Below are 13,997 nucleotides of genomic sequence, written 5' to 3'. Positions count from 1 at the left end.
CATCATAGTCTTAATTCCACTTAGTTCATAACGAGGGTGAGAAATAACTAAGAATATATTAAGTATCTAGCACATAGTTAATTTGTCTCGTTCTGTTCAGCCGTGGTTACAGCTAATGCAGAAAAGGCATTCCAATCCCTTCTTGCCCAGACTTATTGGGGTGTGTGGGGGAATGCCTGCAAGTAGTGTTTTGGGATCTTGTCTAGAGTAACAGCACTCCGGCCAGGTAGCAACAAGGCTCCAAGGTCCATCCCTTCTGTTTACTAGAAAAGGGGATACAGGGCCTGAAGGTCCCGAGAGAAAGACTGGGGGTCGGAGTGGGAGCACCCGGGAAAGGAAGGAAATTCCACATTTATGTTTTGATGGGGGAGGTGTGTGTGTGGTGATTGTGTGGGCACTGACTCTTCTTTCCTCAGGAGGGGGTTTGAGAGCCAGAAGGAACGACTAGGTACTCGTCCCGCTTTCCTTCGGGCCCCCGAACGTGGCAAGAACCCACCCATTGCAGCGCCAGGCGCCGTGCCTCACTTTCTCCATTTGCGGACTCCAGTTCCCAGGATGCAGAGCAGCGGCCAATCTCCTGGCTCTTCTTTCATCCCCCTCCCGCGAAAGACTGCCCCTGGCCAAGGCAAGGGGGCAGGTGGTTTCAGGGGCCGAGAACTGCAAGGGAACGGAACTAGAAAGTGGCCGGAGTCCTAGTTTCACCAGCCGGGCGGTGAAGGAGGCAGGTCCAGGGCCGGGGCGCAGAGGAGGGGGGCTTCATTCCCACGTGTCTGCACAGTGGCCGGCCCGGCGCAGTCGGGGTTAACCCGAAGCGGAGGGATCCCGCAGCGTGTGCGTAGAACTGCAGAGTCACAACCTTTCCTCCGAGAGGGCCGTATCCCTCCGCCGCTCCGCTCCAACACAAAATAGGGCCGCGTCTTCTCCTTTCTCCGCTTCTAGAGTGGGGTTCCCCAGGCAAAAGGCCCCCCCGGATCTCGCGCCGGAGGCTTCCCGAATCTCCACGACCGCTGCCGAGATCTTGGGCCAGGAAATAGCCCCTTCGCAGGAACCACCCTACCGGCCGAACAGGAGGCGGAGGGGGGGAGGCGGAGCGGCGCCGCGCTGCACTACTTTCCTCTCCGGTTGCAAATGGCTGCCTCGTTCCCCACTTTCCGCTCAGTTTCCTGACCCCCCGGTGCCGGGAGCCGGGGTTGGGCCATGCACCTCTAGGCCCCCCGCGATCACAGCCAGCCGGGGGTCGAAGGGGTGCCGCCGATCAGAGCCGGCCAGGCCGGGGGCGGGGCAGCTCCCGAGGCCAGAGGGGAAGGGAGGCGAGCGCCGGGCCTGGAGCGGCCGGAGGGGAGCGGGCAGAGGGCTCGCACCGCCCGCCCCTTCCTCTTCCTCGCCCACCTACCTTCCTCCCTTCCCCGGGGGGGGGGGGAGCAGAAGGTGGGGGGCTCGAAGCCTCAGAGGGCGAGCGCTCGGGGTCGAGGAGCCCGGCGTTGGGTGTGTGTCAGGTTCAGCCCCGCGGCCCCGCCGGCTCCGCGTCGCCGTAGCTCGCGCGGCCCCGGGGCGCCGGCCCGGGCGGGGAGAGGGGCTCGGCGCTCCAGCGAGGGTCTCACGTTCCATCCGGGCCCGGCGCGGGGCGGCGCGGCATTCCTTCCGGGCTGCTGGGGAGGCGCCTCGACGTTCCATCTGGAGAGCCTCGACGTTCCGCCCGAGCCCGGCGCGGGCGGCCGGGGCGCTGGCCCGGCCCTAGGACTGAGAGGCCGCCCGGCGACGCGGATGCGGAGCCTGCTCGCCCAAGATCAAAGCCACCGGTGCTCTCTTTGTGTCCGCTCGGGATTCGCCGCCCTGGGGCTGTCCATGGAAACCTAAACTGCTGGAACCCGAGGCAGAGAACCTTTCTTTGGCTTCTTGCTTTTTTTGGGGGGGGAGGAGGGTGGCCACTCCGACCTGGATTTACCGTTCTTGGCCCCCGTAAGCCCCCCCGTGCGGGGGGCGGCTGTGATCGCTCTGGCGGTTGGAGGTCGGGGAGCGGCCCGGGCTCTGGCCATGTTCTCGGATGAGGATTTCTGGATCGCCCTGTGAAGAGGTGAGTGAAGTCTGCCCGGCCAGGGCCCAGAAAGGGTTGGACTGGGGGCATAGCCAGATGGACTATCTTGGCCGGAGCTGGCCTTTAGGTTGGAGAAAGGGGTGCCAGAGCTGAGGAGGGTTCCTTTGGCAGGGTCTGTCAAGGGAACCTGAGCCAGTCGCCGGGGCAGAACTGAGGCCTGGTGTCTGGGCTGTGCCTCTTTAAAGACTGGGGGTTCAGGGAACCACGGGAGTTTGGGAACCTGGCCAGATCGCCTTTCTGCCTGTTTATTTTTGTGTTGGGGGGAAGCTCTGCTAAACTAGGACCCAGGCCCTGATGCCAGCACCAATCCCAGTTGGCTGCTTCTCCCTCAGGGTTCCTTGTGGGCCTTGGGAACAGAACAACTTTGGGAGGGAGGATAGAGTGCCCCTGCCAGGTCAGACTTAATGCCAGGTTGGACTTTAAGGTTGTTCTTGCCCATCCGGGCACCCAGAAGCAGTCTCTGGGAGACTCCAGGAACCCTAGGTCTTTCACCAGGCCTTATTTCACTGTGCAAAGGGGAGAGTGTGTGGAAATTGACTAGTGTGATGAAGGGGGTGGCTAGGGCGAGAAGGAGGCGGGGCTGGGGGCAGCTCTGGCCTTGCTGTTCAACTTTAAACTGCCCCTGCCTGGCAAAGTGACCCCAGCGAGGCCTAGTGCTGTCTTAGCCTGCTTTGCCTCTCCTCCTCTGGGGATGGACATAATCTCTAGGGGATTATAGAGGAGGCTGTTGAGATTTGCTCCCTGCGAATGTGGGCTGCAAAAAAATGGCTTTTGTCTCCCGCTTTCTCTGGGCCTGGTGCGGAGAGCTGGTTGCCCATAAGTCCCTGGCCAATCCCACAGGCCCCTCCCAGACCTCTCCAACCCTTTTCAATCAGGGAATGTTAACTGGTCCTCTGATCTTGTCCCAAGCCTGCAGAATAGGGTGGCCTGTCCCTCTTTGGAGGAGAAATGACCTGCTCAGAGCTGTTTCTGCTGAAGCCTGTGTTTCCAACCCTGGCAGGAGGTGTTGGGGGAAGAAGGGGTGTGTATGTGAGTGTACGAAGGGTGCAGCATGAGCCTCATGCCTCTGGGCCCTGGGCTGGGACAGCCCCTCTCACAGCTGTCATGCTGCCCAGCAGGGATTTGGCTGGTGTGTTTTGCTCCCTCACTCCACCCCCTCCAACATACATAGGCTAGCTCCCTTTGGGCCTGGTCTTGGAAAGGAGAAAATAGGGATTTTGCTCTTGAAAGACTTCTGGGTGGTAACCCTGAGCTGAGAGGTGCTATAGGGGTGGTGGAGTGAGGCTAGCTGTCACCCATCTCTCTGCCTTTGCCTCCTCAGGAGCGTCCCTCCTGTTGTCTGGCCCCAAAGAACTTCCTTGGGAGGGACCTCTCCTTGTAAGCTGTGGCTAACCCCAGGATGACCCAGAGACAGTCTGGAGGGTCGACAGGGCCAGTATTGCCATTTGGATTTTTCCTGGAGGGCTGGCCTAAAATGGGGGTGGGGAGAGGTGTGGTTTGATTCTCAGGCTGGGAACCAGGAAGTCCTGAGTCCTACAGAAGAGCTGTTCACTCAAGGGCCTATTTCAGCCTTTCACCTCCCCAAGCCTCCATTTCCCCTTTGGCTGGGAAAATGGAGTTAAAGCTATTGATCTGGGATGGAAGCAGTGGGGGAGAGTGGGTTGAGATGAATCCATGTCTTCTTCCTTGCTGTTTTGGGCCTCTTAGGCCCAGGACTAAGGGAAGCCAGCACTGTTTTACTCCCTAGATCTGTACTTCTCTGGGATCTCTAGTTTCCCAGAGGAAGCCTAGCTAGGTATTAACCCAATTTAGATCCAGGGGAAAAAAACCCTTGGGTGTGTGTGTGTGATTTCTGGCTGTGAAAGATGGGACAGGGGAACCTGTGGTCTTCATTTGTTTGATCCGTTCAGGGGCCTGGCAACTGGGACTCAGCATTGGGGTGCAGGTGCTAGACTGCAGGGTAGAGAAATGGAGTCCAGGCTTCTTGGAGGTACCCCTAGATTCTTTTTGGTACAGCCTGGAGGATACTCTACTCTTTGCTGCTTGATCTATCTTCCATGGCCCCATGAGTGAGGCTCTGGCTTTGGAGGATGTTGGTACTCTGTCTTCCAAGGCTGGACAAAGGTGGTTTCTGTACCTCCCCGAGCAGTGCCAGCCTCACCAGCTTGAGAGGGCTGCGTTCGGGGGAGGGCAGAGGAATTTGTCCCTCTGGCCTTGTGTGAGGCAGTCCTCCTCCCACCTCCTGTATTATCACTGTTGCTTTTTATTTCTTACTGTTTGTGACTCCTTTGGCCTTAACTGTGAGAGCAGAGCTGGTGGAGGATCTTTGGGGTCATGTAGTGGTAAGGTACAGTAAGGTGCACACATTTAGGCAACTTTGAAGTCTCTGGGTGTGGTCAGGCCTTGAATGACTGAATAGGAAAAGGGACCTGGCTGGGGCCCTGACTTCGAACCCCTGCTTCCCAACAGTGGCTTCTAAGGGCCCCTTGAAGTCCCAGAGCTACTTTTCTGTGAGCTGGCCAGATGACCTTCCTACTTTCCTTTCAGGTGTGGTTGTGTGACAGGTTTGGGAAAGAGATGACCTGGGAATGGAGGTAACATTGTATCTTTCCCAATCTAGTAGATTCTGATAGTGTGACGGGGAAAAAAAGTAAAACAAAACTTCTTTTCCTGTGATAAGTCACAGAAGGTGTGTTGCCAGTCTCTGGAAATGGAGTGTACGCTCAGGGAAAGAGGAGTGATAATTGTGGTTCTTAGGTAATTGATTTACCCATCCTGGGCCCCTTTGAGGGTTCCCCCATCTCATCTGCCCCAGTCACTCAGCCCCCGTGGTCGACCACTGGGGTATTTGGTTTGGGAAGAGACGCTTGTCCTTACTAAGGTTGGTGTGGACCCTCTGGTTAAAAAAGAGGAGTGGAAAAGGTGGGAGAGAGAAATTTCTCAAATTTTATTTAGAGTCGTTTTAGGGGTTTCCCCTTTCCCATGCCCCCACCCCCAATCCTTAGGAACACTCTGCACTCTTTTCTCTGCTTACGCCCCTACCCTTCCCGTTAAGAGCTGCTCGCACCTATCCCTTTATTCCCTTCTTCTAAAAGATGTCTTTCTTCTTCCTCACCTCTGTAACTCTTCACTTCTCTCTTTTTTTGTACTGTGCTTATTAGTTCCCTCTGGGGTTTAAGAAAATATGCCTAAAGGGTGGGCATACCTTCTTAGGTATAACTTCAGTGTGTTTCATTTGGCTCTGGTATAGGCAGGCATACTGTAGAAAAGGGGACCGTTACCCCCCGCCCCCATAGTGTGTGTGGAAACCCTGCTTGACGGAAGAGGAAGGAAGCTACTCTGCTCTGCTGTGTCCTCCCCGGTTTAGAACTCCTCCAAGTGGCAGTGTGTTTCCTGAGACTACAACTCCCAGCATGCCTAGCCTCAAGCCTGGCTACACATGCTCAGTAACTCTTAAGGCCCACTTCTGTTAACTACTAGGGACATCTGAGGAGGAAGGGCAGTTGGCGTTGCTAAGGGCAACGACCTGAGGCCTTCAGGCTGGGTGAGATCCTGAGCTCAGTCACAGCAGGGGTCTGAGCTGGATTTGGATGGGCAGTGGGGGGGAATTGGGGAGTTTCTTCTGTTGTGATTGGAATCTCGTCGTTGAAACCCGTGGAAGTGGGAGAGATCCATCCATAGCTGGGCTTTAGTTTCAGTGATGTATTCTCCATCCTGCAAGACCTCAGGCTCTGTCTCTGGGAGAGGGATTTTGACTGGACTCAGACTTCTTGGGTTATGGCTACCCTTGGGTTGGCACTGACATACGTCTAGGATGGTAGCTGACTTGAGATCCGAAGAAAAAAGCCAGGGAATAGGGCTCACCAGGAGCCAAGAGCTCAGACCTGAGGCAACGGGTGGTACTAGATATAGATTGGATATGCTTCTAGTTGGGTGCTATTGCCCTGGGAACTCTCATGCAGGAGGTAGGAAGGGGGAAAGGGGAGTGGATCCCCTGAGAATCCAGAGTGGGAGAATATGGTAGGTGTTTATCTGGGGAAGAAGTAGGCAGTGGGATAAGGGTTAAGGAGAAAGACTTTCCTGGTTACTAGAACAGGAGTTTGTAGGTGTGGCTTTTCTCGATTTTCTGTAAAGTCTAGTTAGGTATAGCTGTTTTCCTTCTAGGATTCTGGGAAAAGTGTTTAGTTGGGGAGACTTACTAGACATATAGATCTTTCTTTTTGGCTCCCGACAGGTCTCCCCGAGAGGGCCCTGCCCAGTCGGAGAGAGGGATGGACAGCCAGAAGCCGCCTGGTGAGGATAAAGATTCAGAACCGGCAGGTGAGTAGGGCAAATTCTGGGTTTGCTGGCAGCCTTCTGCCCTTCCCAGGCAACCTTAGGTTTCGGGCCCTGACACAAGGACAGAAGCTAAGTCTGCCTAATAAACAGGTAATTGAAGGACTTTGTTCTTTGGAACAAAAGGCAAATTGCCATCAATGTGATCTACCAAGGGTTTTGGTTAATCTCCAGGGTCTGATGAGTGGACTAGTATCATATAGAGGATGATGGCTGATGTATGCTTCTCTCTCTGTTCATTCAGCTGATGGACCTGCAGCCTCTGAGGAGTCAGGCACCACTGAGCCAGACCTTCCCAACCCACATGTGGGGGAGGTCTCTGTGCCCAGTTCTGGAGGTCCTAGGCTTCAGGAGCCTCCCCAGGACTGCAGGTAACTTGTTTGGGAAATGAGGATATAAAGGCATACAGAGATTTGATTTGAGAATCTCAGCTTTCTTTTTTTTTTTCTTTTAAAGATTTCATTTATTTATTTGAGAGAGAGAGAGAGAATGAGAGAGAGCACATGAGAGGGGTTAGGGTCAGAGCGAGAAGCAGACTCCCTGCCGAGCAGGGAGCCCGATGTGGGACTCGATCCAGGGACTCCAGGATCATGACCTGAGCCGAAGGCAGTTGCTTAACCAACTGAGCCACCCAGGCGCCCGAGAAGCTCAGCTTTCAGGGAGGAAGATTTAGGAAGCTGAGTGTTTGGGAGTCATAGGCATGCCAAATCACGGGGATGTTAGGGTTGCCTTTGGGCCGGGGCCCGGCATGGTGCTGATGCTTGTATGTCCACAGTGGGGGTCCAGTGCGGCGTTGTGCTCTCTGTAACTGCGGGGAGCCCAGTCTACATGGGCAGCGGGAACTACGGCGCTTTGAGTTGCCATTTGACTGGCCCCAGTGTCCAGTGGTGTCCCCTGGGGGGAGCCCAGGGCCCAACGAGGCAGCGCTGCCCAGTGAGGACCTGTCACAGATTGGCTTCCCGGAGGGCCTGACACCTGCCCACCTAGGAGAACCTGGAGGTAAGTGAGGGGAGGTGGGGTGGCCGACTTGGGCAGGAAGGGGGGCATGGGCTGAGCAGTCCTGAGCCAGTGGTTACTCGTTTGCTAACTCTGTCCTTTCTGTTTACCCCTCTCCATCGTGAAGGGTCCTGCTGGGCTCACCACTGGTGTGCTGCGTGGTCGGCGGGCGTGTGGGGGCAGGAGGGCCCAGAGCTATGTGGTGTGGACAAGGCCATCTTCTCAGGAATCTCACAGGTGTGGCTGGAGCTGAGGGGCTGCCCAGGCAGAGGGCAGAGCCGGCCGGGCTGGCGGGCTTCTGAGAGCCTAGGCTGAGCAGGGCAGTGGGGAGACAGGCGGGGCTGGTGGCCGACCCGTTGCTCGGGAGAGAGTGGCGGGCATTGACACTCTGTCTGCACCCCGGCAGCGCTGCTCCCACTGCACCCGGCTCGGTGCCTCCATCCCTTGCCGCTCCCCCGGATGTGCGCGGCTTTACCACTTCCCCTGCGCGACTGCCAGCGGTTCCTTCCTATCCATGAAAACACTGCAGCTGCTATGCCCGGAGCACAGTGAGGGGGCTGCACATCTGGGTAAGAAGCCCTGCCCTCTGGCCCTAGGGCAGATGAGGGGCCAGGTGTGCCCCGGGGGCTGGGTGCTCTGCACAGCGCCATCTGTGTGCCCCACGGAAATAGGGGCGAACCTGGGAGCGCAGGGACTTCTTGCCTGTCGTGCTTACTGTGGCGTCCGCAGTGCCTAGAAGAGTGCCTGGCATGTGTTAGGCAGATACTCAACTCTTTGTTGCTTGTTCATTCTGTGTCCTCTGGAATGTCTGTTATGTGGAGAGCGCTGTGCTGAGTCCTGCAGGGAATCCGTAGCTGACCCGCGTCCTCTGTCTCTTCCCACTGTAGAGGAGGCTCGTTGTGCGGTATGTGAGGGGCCAGGGGAATTGTGTGACCTGTTCTTCTGTACCAGTTGCGGGCATCACTATCACGGGGCCTGCCTGGACACTGCTCTTACCGCCCGCAAGCGTGCTGGCTGGCAGTGCCCGGAATGCAAAGTGTGCCAAGCCTGCAGGTAAGAAGTGGGGGGCAGGAGAGAAGCCTTAGGTGAAGCGAAGCAGGGCTTAGGGTTGAAAATGAGGGGAGGAAGGACCCTGTTATGTTCCCCATGTCCCTGCAGGAAACCTGGGAATGACTCTAAGATGTTGGTCTGTGAGACGTGTGACAAAGGATACCATACCTTCTGCCTAAAACCACCAATGGAGGAACTGCCTGCTCACTCTTGGAAGTGCAAGGTGAAGATCCCCCGATTCAGCCTTCCTCTCCCTAATTCTGCCCACCTACAGCCTCTTGTTTCTCTGTGGTGCAGAGTCCTGCGCTCTCCTCCAGGCTGCTCTCTGACCAGTGCCTCTTTTTGCCCGCTTCCTTCCCCTAGGCATGCCGGGTATGCCGGGCCTGTGGGGCAGGCTCAGCAGAGCTGAATCCCAACTCTGAGTGGTATGAAAACTACTCACTCTGTCACCGTTGTCACAAAGCCCAGGGAGGACAGCTCGTCAGTTCTGTTGCTGAGCAGCATCCCCCTGTCTGTAGCAGGTAAGTAGTGTGGACTGGAAGAGATAGGGAGGGGTGTTTGGAAGTACTGAGACCCGCAGGGGACATGTGAAAGCAAGTTGACTTTGAGAGGAGAGCCCCAAGGTGGGCAGTATGATCTGTAGTATTCCCGCCCTGCCCTGGTGTGCTCTCTAGGAGTTGATAGTTGACGAGAGCCACGGTGCCTGCTCCCCTGTACCCTCTACAGGTTCTCACCCCCAGAGCCTGGCGATACCCCCACTGATGAGCCCGAAGCTCTGTACGGTGCATGCCAAGGGCAGCCAAAGGGTGGGCACATGACCTCTATGCAACCCAAGGAACCGGGGCCCCTGCAATGTGAAGCCAAACCACTAGGTGAGTGGGGTTTGAGGGTCCCTGAAAATAATTCCTGTCTGTTCTGTGGCAAGGGACAGTGTCTGCTTCGCCTACTCTATGAAGTAGAGCTGGGCTAGGTGGGAGCATAGTGTTTTATGTCTGCAGGGAGAGCAGGGGCCCAACTTGAGCCCCGGTTGGAGGTCCCCCTAAATGAGGAGATGCCACTGCTGCCCCCACCTGAGGAGTCGCCCCTGTCCCCACCACCTGAGGAATCGCCCACGTCCCCACCACCGGAGGCATCGCGCCTGTCCCCGCCACCGGAGGAATCACCCCTCTCTCCACCGCCTGAGGAGTCTCCTCTGTCTCCTCCACCTGAATCATCACCTTTTTCTCCACTGGAGGAGTCACCATTCTCTCCACCAGAGGAGTCACCCCCATCTCCCCCACTTGAGACACCCCTCTCTCCACCACCTGAAGCGTCACCCCTATCCCCACCGTTTGAAGAGTCTCCCCTATCCCCCCCACCTGAGGAGTTGCCCACTTCCCCACCACCTGAAGCATCTCGCCTGTCTCCACCACCTGAGGAGTCACCCATGTCTCCTCCACCCGAAGAGTCTCCTATGTCTCCACCACCTGAGGCATCCCGTCCGTTCCCACCATTTGAAGAATCGCCGCTGTCCCCTCCACCAGAGGAGTCTCCCCTCTCCCCACCACCTGAGGCATCACGTCTGTCCCCACCACCTGAGGACTCGCCCATGTCCCCACCACCTGAAGACTCACCTATGTCCCCCCCGCCTGAGGTATCATGCCTGTCCCCCCTGCCTGAGGTGTCACGCCTGTCCCCACCGCCTGAGGAATCTCCCCTGTCCCCACCACCCGAGGAATCTCCCACGTCCCCACCACCGGAGGCTTCACGCCTATTCCCACCACCTGAGGACTCACCCACTTCCCCGCCACCTGAAGACTCACCTGCTTCTCCACCACCGGAGGACTTACTCGTGACCCTGCCGCTAGAGGAGTCATCCCTGTTGCCACTGCCTGAGGAGCCACGACTCAGCCCCCCGCCTGAGGAGCTGTGCCTGTCCCCTCGGCCGGAGGAGCCGCGCCTGTCCCCTCGGCCGGAGGAGCCGCGCCTGTCCCCTGCACTTGAGGAACCATGCCTGTCTCCCGCGCCTGAGGAGCTGCGTCTATCCCCTTGGCTTGAGGAGCCGCGTCTGTCCCCCCGGCCTGAGAAGCCATGCCTGTCCCCTGCCCCTGAGGAGCTGCACCTGTCCCCTGGACCTGAGGAGCCCTGTCTGTCCCCCCGGCCTGAGGAGCCACGCCTGTCCCCCCGGCCTGAGGAGCCACGCCTGTCCCCTGTGCCTGAGGAGCCGCAGCTGTCCCCCGTGCCTGAGGAGCCGCGCCTGTCCCCCCGGCCTGAGGAGCCGCGCCTGTCCCCTCGATCTGAGGAACCGCACCTGTCCCCTCGACCTGAAGAGCCCCCTGAGGAGCCAGGCCTATGCCCTGCACCTGAGGAATTGCCCTTGTTCCTCCCACCTGGGGAGCCACCTCTCTCCCCCTTGCTTGGAGAGCCGGCCCTGTCTGAGCCTGGGGAACCACCTCTGTCCCCTCTACCTGAGGAGTTGCCGTTGTCCCCATCCGGGGAGCCATCCTTGTCACCTCAGCTGATGCCACCAGGTAAAGGGATGTTAATACCTTCTTATCTGGGACAGTCTTAATCCTTTATGGCACATCTAATCTAAAAGCCTCCCTTTTTCTCTCTCTCTCCAGATCCTCTTCCTCCTCCGCTCTCGCCCATTATCACGGCTGTGGCCCCGCCGGCTTTGTCTCCTTTGGGGGAGTTAGAGTACCCCTTTGGTGCCAAAGGGGACAGTGACCCTGAGTCGCCGTTGGCTGCCCCCATCCTTGAGACGCCCATCAGCCCACCACCAGAAGCTAACTGCACTGACCCTGAGCCTGTACCCCCTATGATCCTCCCCCCGTCTCCAGGCTCCCCAATGGGACCAGCCTCTCCCATCCTGATGGAGCCCCTTCCCTCTCGGTGTTCTCCACTCCGCCAGCATTCCCTGCCTCCCCAAAACTCCCCTCCTTCCCAGGGCTCTCTTCCTGCTCTGGCACTGTCCATTCCCTCCCCGCTGAGTCCCATGGAGAAGGCAGTGGAGGTCTCAGATGAGGCTGAGCCGCATGAGATGGAGACTGAGAAAGTCCCAGAACCTGAGTGTCCAGCCTTGGAACCCAGCCCTACTAGTCCTGTCCCCTCCCCCATGGGGAACCTTTCCTGCCCTGCACCCAGCCCTGCCCCAGCTCTGGATGACTTCTCTGGTCTGGGGGAAGACACAGCCCCTCTGGATGGGACTGACACTCCTGGTTCACAGGCAGAGGCTGGACAGACCCCTGGCAGTTTGGCTGGTGAACTTAAGGGTTCCCCTGTGCTCCTGGACCCCGAGGAGCTGGCCCCTGTGACCCCTATGGAGGTCTATGGCCCAGAAGGCAAGCAGGCAGGGCAGGGTTCACCCTGTGAAGAGCAAGAGGGGCTACGTGTACCAGTGGCCCCTACCCCACCCGCTCTCATCAAATCCGACATCGTTAATGAGATCTCTAATCTGAGCCAGGGCGATGCCAGTGCCAGTTTTCCTGGCTCAGAGCCCCTGCTAGGCTCTCCCGACCCCGAGGGGGGCGGCTCCTTGTCCATGGAGCTGGGGGTATCTACAGACGTTAGTCCAGCCCGAGATGAGGGCTCCCTGCGGCTCTGTACTGACTCGCTGCCAGAGACTGATGACTCGCTGCTGTGTGATGCTGGGACAGCTATTGGCGGAGGCAAAGCCGAGGGGGACAAGGGGAGGCGGCGCAGCTCCCCAGCTCGTTCCCGCATCAAACAGGTGAGAGGCTATCCGGCCACTGGTGGTGGTCAACGTGATGCCAGTGTCAGGGGTGTAGCCCTGTGTTCCTGATAGTTTCCCGCCTGGCTTATTGAGTCCTAGCCTCTCAGAGATCCTTTGGTGCGTCCTCTTCTGTAAGGGGAACACTGATACATAGAGGGGGAAGTGAATTGCCCGGGTTCGTGGTCACTCGGTAGGAGAGCGAGGACTAGAAGTTCAGGTCTCTCTAGCCAGCGTGTTTCTCCTCGTGCCATGTTGGCCCCTCTTTCTCCTTGGGACAGGGGCATGGTTTGAGCCGGAGCTACCTACCTGTTGCTCTCTCAGAGCTTGGCTCTTGCCCTGCCCTGACTGGGACTCCTGGGCCTTGTCAATAACTCTCATGCTCTGTCCATTCGTTTCTTCTCTCCCCACCCCCAAGCGCGCGGCCCCGGCACGCTGCAGGATCACGAGCTCCCGACTTGCCACTGTAACCACCCTCTTCCCTCACTCAGGGTCGCAGTAGTAGTTTCCCAGGAAGACGCCGGCCGCGTGGAGGAGCTCATGGAGGACGTGGGAGAGGACGGGCCCGGCTAAAATCAACTACTTCTTCCATTGAGACTCTGGTAGTAAGGAGAGGCTTCCCATTTCCCAAACATGCTTCAGCTGGCCCCTTCAAGATTAAGCACCCTTTAAACGCTGCCAGTCCCCTGCACGCTCACCTACCTGCCCGCTAGCCTAGGGCCCTTCCAGCTCTGTCTGCGCTCCTTTGTCCACCTGGCCCCCGGGCTCCTCTGAAATCTCTGCTGTCGGGCTGAGCCCCAGTTTGGGAGCTGGGGTGTTCTTCTGCTTCTTAGTGCTGGCTCCTGGCCTTCATCCTAGCCAGGGGTTCACGCCTCCTTCCCCCAACACCAAAGAGGAAAGCAGCTTAGTGGGGGCAGGTGTAGCTGCCTCACTCGCCACAACTCTCTGCCTGTAAGGTTGCTGATATCGATAGCTCTCCCAGCAAGGAGGAAGAAGACGACGATGACGACACCATGCAAAATACTGTGGTTCTCTTCTCCAACACAGACAAGTTTGTCCTCATGCAGGTACCATGCTTGACCGGGGCAGTCCCGTCCTCAGCACCGAGACCCAGCAGACCCGACACTGGGTGTGCGTATTTTGGTGGGAGGGTAAATGAGGAAAACCAAACCAAGGACTGACTTCTGGGGATATCCAGCTAATGAGAAAACAGTGACTCGGCATCATGTTGCTCATTTGTTTATCCGTCCATCAAATTTCTCTTTAGCGTCTCCTCTGAGTTTGGCACTGAGCTAGGAGCAAGGGGTATAGCAGTGAAAAAGGCAAGACATGGTCTCTGCCCTATCGGAGGTTATGGCCTAGGGAAGTTAATGTACGTCCTCACCTGAATAACCTCGAAGCTGATAGACTTTTGTCAGACAAGCTACTCTCTCATCCTGACCAGTCTTTATTTTTCTTACCTTCCTTTTACTTCTCCTTCCTTTTACCCATGTCAGGATGTACCAATTCAGATTAGGCATGCTAGGAAGGAACAGGCCCATGATGGCTAAGTGTCCTAGTGACGGGGGGTGGGTTTTTGGTTCCCTGATTCCCTCCTTTCAGATTAGTGTTGTAGTTGCTCACTGGGACTGAGTGAGATGAGGAGACCAGTTTGGACATTTGGGTTTCTGTGTGTTTCTTTAGGACATGTGTGTGGTATGTGGCAGCTTTGGCCGGGGGGCAGAGGGCCACCTCCTTGCCTGTTCCCAGTGTTCTCAGTGCTATCACCCTTACTGTGTCAACAGCAAGGTGAGTTCAAGGCCCAAGAGT

At 57.4% G+C, this 13,997-nt stretch overlaps 1 protein-coding gene across 10 annotated transcripts in view; it reads left to right on the top strand.

Annotated features, from left to right (window-relative positions):
- Positions 1-1,423: 1,423 nt before the first annotated feature.
- KMT2D (lysine methyltransferase 2D) overlaps positions 1,424-13,997 on the top strand; it is a 39,403-nt gene continuing 26,829 nt past the window's right edge. For 7 of the 10 annotated variants that reach the window (XM_088026046.1, XM_088026043.1, XM_088026044.1 and 4 more), the window contains exons 1-15: positions 1,424-2,074; positions 6,330-6,415; positions 6,675-6,801; positions 7,206-7,429; positions 7,554-7,663; positions 7,833-7,995; positions 8,314-8,479; positions 8,585-8,699; positions 8,840-8,997; positions 9,203-9,348; positions 9,475-10,986; positions 11,080-12,188; positions 12,680-12,793; positions 13,145-13,255; positions 13,872-13,976. In XM_088026046.1, the coding sequence (XP_087882172.1) occupies positions 6,367-6,415; positions 6,675-6,801; positions 7,206-7,429; positions 7,554-7,663; positions 7,833-7,995; positions 8,314-8,479; positions 8,585-8,699; positions 8,840-8,997; positions 9,203-9,348; positions 9,475-10,986; positions 11,080-12,188; positions 12,680-12,793; positions 13,145-13,255; positions 13,872-13,976 (4,209 nt within the window). In that variant the 5' untranslated portion in view covers positions 1,424-2,074; positions 6,330-6,366. The remainder of the gene's footprint in view (positions 2,075-6,329; positions 6,416-6,674; positions 6,802-7,205; positions 7,430-7,553; positions 7,664-7,832; positions 7,996-8,313; positions 8,480-8,584; positions 8,700-8,839; positions 8,998-9,202; positions 9,349-9,474; positions 10,987-11,079; positions 12,189-12,679; positions 12,794-13,144; positions 13,256-13,871; positions 13,977-13,997) is intronic. The other 3 variants (XM_028125593.2, XM_088026045.1, XM_088026042.1) reach the window with 2 other exon arrangements.

The sequence above is a fragment of the Eumetopias jubatus genome, unplaced genomic scaffold (genome assembly GCF_037043125.1).
Source record: "Eumetopias jubatus isolate StellerSeaLion01/CBP00866 unplaced genomic scaffold, mEumJub1_p1.0 scaffold_8, whole genome shotgun sequence".
Taxonomy (NCBI): domain Eukaryota; kingdom Metazoa; phylum Chordata; class Mammalia; order Carnivora; family Otariidae; genus Eumetopias; species Eumetopias jubatus.
Note: the sequence above shows the minus strand (reverse complement) of the source record. Positions and strands in the feature narration are given on the sequence as shown.